This window comes from Populus alba, chromosome 10, assembly GCF_005239225.2.
Source record: "Populus alba chromosome 10, ASM523922v2, whole genome shotgun sequence".
Lineage (NCBI taxonomy): Eukaryota > Viridiplantae > Streptophyta > Magnoliopsida > Malpighiales > Salicaceae > Populus > Populus alba.
Window position 1 is genome coordinate 6,448,609 of NC_133293.1, and position 6,776 is coordinate 6,455,384.

Here is a 6,776-nt window from a genome sequence, read left to right on the forward strand (position 1 = left end):
AGCTAACCATATTTGACTTCACACTGACGCGTTTGTTTTATTCTTTCCTTTCTTTTTTCGTTCTTTCTTAATTTACTCTGATATTTTTTTAAGATGATCAATCGAGTACAGCTAAAACAGAGTTAAATGTGGGTGCTTCAAAAGTTATTACATTCGTTGCCTTAAAATTTTGAAGATCCGGATTCATGTGTAACCTGTTTTTTATTTTTAATATATTTTTAAATGAAAAATACTTCAACAAACTTCAATGTACTCCAATGAAGTATTGATTGTCTTGCAATAAAAAAATAACCAAATTTCATTTCTGCATTGTTCACTAAATTGCACAATGGAGAGCAATGGATTCTTTGGAATGTGGCCATCAAAATGGGGGGAAGAGGAGAAGACAATCTTATTCAGTGTAAAGTGCTAAGCAGATCAATCTGATTTCTATACAACAAAAAGAAAATCATAAACCTATAATTTTATAGAATGGCTGCTTTATATAATATCAACATGTAAAACCATTTCTATTTAATTGTTCCAGTATTAACAGGTCAATCGAGTTCCCTCAGCGTAGAATATTTGCCTGTTTCCTGAATTCATCGGCCTTCACAACTCAAGAAAGAACGAGCAGGGGAAGAATTCTAGCAAGTTATATGAGATCAACTAGGAGCAAACCAGTTTCAAGCTGTCAGAACTACCCAAGGATGTCATCTGGGCTCGATCCAGCTTTGTGTCATGTTATTCCCTGAAGAGTGGGTAGAAGACTCAGGCTGAGATTTGTAAGTAGAACCAGGTTGCCTGAATGGGCTGCTCTCCATGGTGGCAGGACTGAGAAATGGTGGTTGTGTTGGCTGAGGAATTTCATGGTTGTCATTAATCATTTTAACAATGATCGACATAGATGGACGCAGCTCCGGCGAAGCTTGTACACAAAGCAGGCCTATTTGAAGTAATCGCGATGCTTCGTCTTCTTGAAAATTTCCTTCTAGGACTGGATCAACAGCTTCACATAGTCTACCATTTCCATGCAGGCTCCATACCTTTTCCACAGAGCAAGAAGAAGAGGGCAAAAAGTGAGGATTTATCAGTGCAGAATACATTACTCATCCCATATGAGAAAAAGAATCACCTTTCGTAGGATAGATCGTGAATCTTGAGGGAAGGAACTTTTCCCTTTTCCGCTGACAACTTCAATCACAAGAACTCCAAAACTGTAAACGTCAACCTTCTCGGTCAGTTTTCCACGAACAACATACTCTGGGGCCATGTAACCTCTGCAACAATTTAATTAATTGTCTTAGTGATTCGAAATGTAAATATGAATAGCATATCTCTCTCTGTTATATATCAGGTATGGGAGCCAGATGCATCAGTAAACATAAACCTTATTAATTTGGGGATGGATAGCAACTGTTAGCTGATAATAAAACTTGAATATAGAAGCTGTTGGCCATAAGTAATAATAGATCCCTTTTCTTACCATTGCACAACGTTTTAGCACTGTGAAACAATATGTTAAGCTTATAGGAGATGGAAAACAAAATACTGTAATGTATATATAGCAAAAATTAGTAGAGCATTGACATCCTTTTAGCCACGACTTATACTTGTGTAATTTCTCAGATGAAGTGAGGATGATTACAAAAAGAAACTCCCTGTCGAGGAGGACTAAAAAACATAATTGAAGGAAGCATTTATCTTACAATGTGCCAGCAATTGCCGTGCTGATGTGAGACTTGTCTTCTGGAAATAGTCTAGCAAGTCCAAAATCAGCTATTTTTGGGTTAAAATCCTCATCGAGAAGAACATTGCTCAGTTTAATGTCTCTATGTATGATTCTCAACTCTGATTCCTCATGAAGATAGGCTAAGCCCTCAGCTGTACCCAATATGATGTTAAACCTCATTGCCCATGATAATGGTCGGAGATTCGTTTTAGCTGAAGCAGATTAAATGAAAAACTCCTCAGTAAGAATGCTTACGAATATGAGACCAATGTTAGCATTTAGAGATGAGATAAAAACCAGAGAAGTAATCGTGAAGGCTTTGATTTGGCACATATTCATAAACAAGAAGGCTCTCTGGTCCTGTAATGCTACATCCCAGCAACCTTGCAAGATTCTTATGTTGAATGCCACTGATCAAATTCACTTCGTTAAAGAAGTGATCCACCCATTGCCTTGTGTTGAATAGAAGCCTCTTTATAGCAACAGTAGTCCCATCCGACAACGTTCCCTACTTGATTAAAAAGAAAGAAAGAAAAAGTGAGTGAATGTGCTTACTTAATTCCACAACTAAGGATCATTTGGCTACCTGCAAAATGAATAAAAGCTAATATAAGACTTTACTTTGTAAACTGATCCAGATCCTCCTTGTCCCAGTTTGTTTGAAAGGTGGAAGTAATTTGTAGCTTTTTCAAGAGCTTCATATGAGAAATTGAGCTTGGACTTGTTCACTGTGACCAGTAAAGCACCAAGTTCCTTCCTTGCTGTACAAATACAAGATCAGAGAAGCTTGTTAAACTTCAAGTTGATAATCAGAATCGAAAGAAAATGAAAATCTAGATAGTCATATATACTTGCCTCTCCTCTTTTCCACGACTCTCCTCCTCACAAAGAAAACAGCTGTTGCAATCATCAAAGCAACAGCCGCACTGGAAGATGTCACAGCCAGAATAACCGTCAAGCGGCCCCGACCTAATAAGCACCACGATGATACGAATGTCAACGCAGGAGTCAAGTTATAGCTATAGATTTGTCTTGTGATGCTCAGCTAGGTTCTGGCAAATTAACTTTTCTAAAATGATCTTGTATCTTCCATCAATGACTACAGCAAATTACAAACCTCAATTGATTGATTGAACTATCCAATTTACAGTTTATGAGAAGCCCAAAATGAACATAATCTTTTGAATTTAATTATCAAACCTGCAAATGCTAATTATCAGCAATAACCATACCGTAATTGATGGTACATAACGAAGAAAAACAACAGAAATTAGCAGCAAATAGAAAAAGACGGGCAGATTTGAAGAAGAGCCATCTCACTTTTATTTCTTCCAATTGGAGAGGTTGAATTATCATAAAATTTCTGAGTTGAGTATCTCAGGTAACAACCAGCATTCAAAGCTCTGCCTTCTTCCTTTGGAGAACATGAACCAATCTTAGAGACAGCATTTGTTAAACAAGTCTCACAAGCACTTCCATTCACGAACTCCCAGCACTGAGCCAACCCAAAAACTGAAACATTCCCTCTATCCACAGACCCAACATAGAACCCGTCATTCCTCGGAGCTGATACACTCAAATTCCTCACTAACTCCAAAACATTAGCGCTGAAAACAGTCTTATTACCACCACTGAAATCCCCACTTGCACAAATAGTCCTATCTTGTGTGCTCAATGTCTCATTAAAGAAATCATAATCATCGTACCTTAAATAGCACCCATCATAGAAAAGTCTACCTCCACGAATGGCTCGCTGGAAAGGGAGGCACCTCAAAACCTGAGTCTTGCACTGAGCAAAACAGAGGTTGCAATCTGTTCCATCAAGATCTTTCATGCACTCACCAAAAGCATAAACTCTAGTGCTTCCCGTCCCATTAATAACAGCTGCATATTTTTGTCTCAAAATCAGCGGTGTCACTGCGTCCAACGCTGCCAAGAAGTTTGCAATGAAGGTTTGCCTCTCTGGCACCGTGGCCGTTCTGTTTGTGCATATTAGAGCTGCCTCGGTAGCTCTTGGATCAGACAGAGAGAGATTTACAAAGAAACATAGAAAAGAAAGCAGAATTAAGAAAGAACGATACATTTAAAGCAATAAAGGAGGAATTAAGCGAAATTAAAATCAGAGAGGAAATAAAACGAAGACGGGTAAGAGACGACACTTTGATGAGGTATCATCCCATTCAGAAGGTTGATTTTCAACGGTGGAGACGTAAACGCGTGATACGGCTGAAAGGGAAACACTAGAACTAGATGCCATACCTGGGTCAACTCCTGTCTCTGACAAAACACACAGAGATAGAGACAAGCCGCAAGGATTTCGGTTTCTGAGTTCTGACTAGGAAGTCAATGGTTAGAAAGAGTAGATATTTCGATTTGTACCTCGATATGCAAAATTTTCAATTTTTTCGTCACTAGTCCGTGTTTGGTATTAGCGGATATTTTTAAAAATATATTTTTTAAAATTTTTTATTTTTTACATGAATAAATTAAAATTATTAAAAAATAAAAATTTAATATTTTTTTTAAGACAAATTTACTTTTAAAAAACATCCAAAAAATAAAAGATACTACACTTCCAAACATCTAAAATAGAAATAAGACAATTTCCAATTGAGTCAAGGTAATAAAAGAAATATATATATATATATATATATATTAATGAAATTTTAATATCATTCCACTAAATAAAATAATTATTTTTCTTTACTTAATAGTACACTGATTTTTTCCTTTTTAGAATTTTAATCCATTGCATAATCGTATAATATTTTATAGATGTAATTCAATTGATATTAACATTTTTTTTTTCATTAAGATATTTCAAGTTCAAATTTTTTTGTAAGCAAGAATAATACTGCATAAAAAAAATGGTTAAATATTCTCTTCTTTTTTTTTTAATTCCAAGTGAATTACACGTAAGTTTAACAAGCACATACGAGAAAAACAGAATTATTTCTTTTCTTTTTCATATTTTTTTTCCGTAAGGTGATTTATTTTTTATTGACACCAAACCTTAAGTATTAAGTTGCTTTGTAAACCAAGTCTTTTTATTATTATTATTATTATCTCTTAAGAACCTGGGAGCGAGGTCGGTGGATCTAAACAGACCGTTGGATTTTTTTTTTCTTTTAAAAATTGACCATCAGACCGATACCCACTGGCTTGCATTAATATTATATTATAGTTAAAAAATTACTCTAAAAAATAAGAGGAAAATATTGTTTCACATGCTATTCATTGCCGTGTTTTTTTATCTAATTATTATAGGTACAAATTAATGGTCAATTAAAGCATATTTAATATATATATAAAAAAAAAACATGATAAAAATTTAGGGCTAAATGTAAACATTTAATCCTCCAACTTTTAAAATTATAAATATTCAATTTTAACAATTTATAGAATTTAATTTTGATCCCAAATTTTTTTTTTTTTTTGGATTCCTAATTTTATAGAGAAGAGAGAAAATTACTAGATTTAAGTGATAGAGAGAAAAAGTTTTAGATTATAACTATTCTGATCATGAAAACCGATGATTTCGTGTTAATAAATTCTTTTTAAATGAAAGAGTTTATTTAAAGTGTTTTTTTCCCTTAAACTTACTAGAAATATTAGATCTAAACCTAAAGAGAATTTTGATTTCAAATTAATTGTGACTTTTGAAGATAATTTTTGGGTTTTTAAAAGCTATAGGCATGTTTTACAATATGTTTATGGTGTTTTTTTGTTTTAGTTTTTTCAAGTTGAAATATGATGGTAGTGCATGTCTTTTTTTGTTTAAAACACTAGCTTGATTTTCCTGTGTCCAGAGGTCACCAAAATTTGAGTAAAACAAACAACATGTCACCTATTTTTTTTCTAAAGATTTAAAAGGTTGACAACTTAAGAAAAAAAAAAAAAGGCCTAAGTGCGTGAGTTGCTCGAGGCCCGCGCACTTGGGCTTTTTACAGGTACCCCATGAGCTTTGGGCCTTCCTTATTTGAGAAATTAGATCTTTTTTATATCCATTATGGTTGAATTTCTTTTAAACATTTTTTTATTTTTTTAATTTTATTATTTAATATTTGGTTGATTATTAATTGGGCAATGTAATTTATTTTAATTTGATTTTTTTTTAATTGCCTCGATATTTGGTTGGTTCTTAATTTTATAAGCGTCTATTTTAAATAAAAAAATTATTGAAATCAATTAAATCCATGACCCGGATCACCGGTTTGACTGGTTAATTTTAGTTATGTAGGGATCATGCTTAATATTTGATTGATTATTAATTAGACAATGTAATTTATTTCAATTTGATTTTTTTTTCCAATTGCCTTGATATTTGGTTAGTTTTTAATTTTATAAGTGTCTATTTTAAAAAAAAAATTATAAAAAATTATTGAGTTCAATTAAATCCATGACCCGGATTATAAATTTAACTAGTTAATTTTAGTGAGGTAAGGATATGACTTTACATAAATAATTCTCAATTTATTTAATTAAAAAAATGCATAAATTTTATAAATTTTGCTTAGGACTTTTTTATATATAAAAAATACTTTTTGAAAGTTTGAATATATATTTTTTTATGAAAAAAATATTCAACCGAGTTAAATAACTAGATATAAAAAAATTACTAAAAAATCAGATAAATTGTGAGGTGTTGTTATATTGTTGATACAAGCAATGTTTCTCGCTATAATTTTGTTCAATCTCTTCTCCTGCTTTCCCTGTCCTTCCATTTACTGAGAGACGTTGATGTTTGGAGGCCACAATTTTCTTTTGCTTTTTAACTTCTTGGCAGCTAATCTTTTTCCTTACCTTCTTCTTTTTGGAAACCAAACAGATAGAGGAAAGATACAAGAGAGAGGCTGCTATGGAGAAGAAAAGGATCCAGTGAGAGGGTCTTGCTCTTGCACCAACGATGATGAGCTCGGCGGCGTTGACGATGGCGCTTTTAATGTAGATAGGAGGAGTTTGTGAAAAAAACAGAGAAAGTTGTGTCCTTCGAAATCCTAATCTTTTATGATCTTTTTTTTATTACTGGTTGGGAAATTATGCATTCTTTTTTATTTGTTGTTTT

General features: G+C 33.1%; 1 protein-coding gene across 2 annotated transcripts; it reads right to left on the reverse strand.

Annotated features, from left to right (window-relative positions):
• Positions 1–367: 367 nt before the first annotated feature.
• LOC118045362 (cysteine-rich receptor-like protein kinase 3) lies at positions 368–4,069 on the reverse strand. Of its 2 annotated transcripts, XM_035053966.2 has the most exons (8): positions 3,971–4,069; positions 3,032–3,723; positions 2,567–2,680; positions 2,333–2,472; positions 2,009–2,219; positions 1,689–1,923; positions 1,115–1,259; positions 368–1,025 (listed from the first exon to the last, which is right to left on the reverse strand). In XM_035053966.2, the coding sequence occupies exons 2-8, from the start codon at positions 3,543–3,545 to the stop codon at positions 693–695; spliced, it is 1,692 nt and encodes a 563-aa protein (XP_034909857.1). In that variant the 5' UTR covers positions 3,546–3,723; positions 3,971–4,069; the 3' UTR covers positions 368–692. The 2 variants fall into 2 exon arrangements, with proteins under 2 accessions (XP_034909857.1, XP_034909856.1); XM_035053965.2 differs by lacking the exon at positions 3,971–4,069 and having other exon boundaries at positions 3,032–3,944.
• Between the last annotated feature and the right edge of the window lie 2,707 nt (positions 4,070–6,776).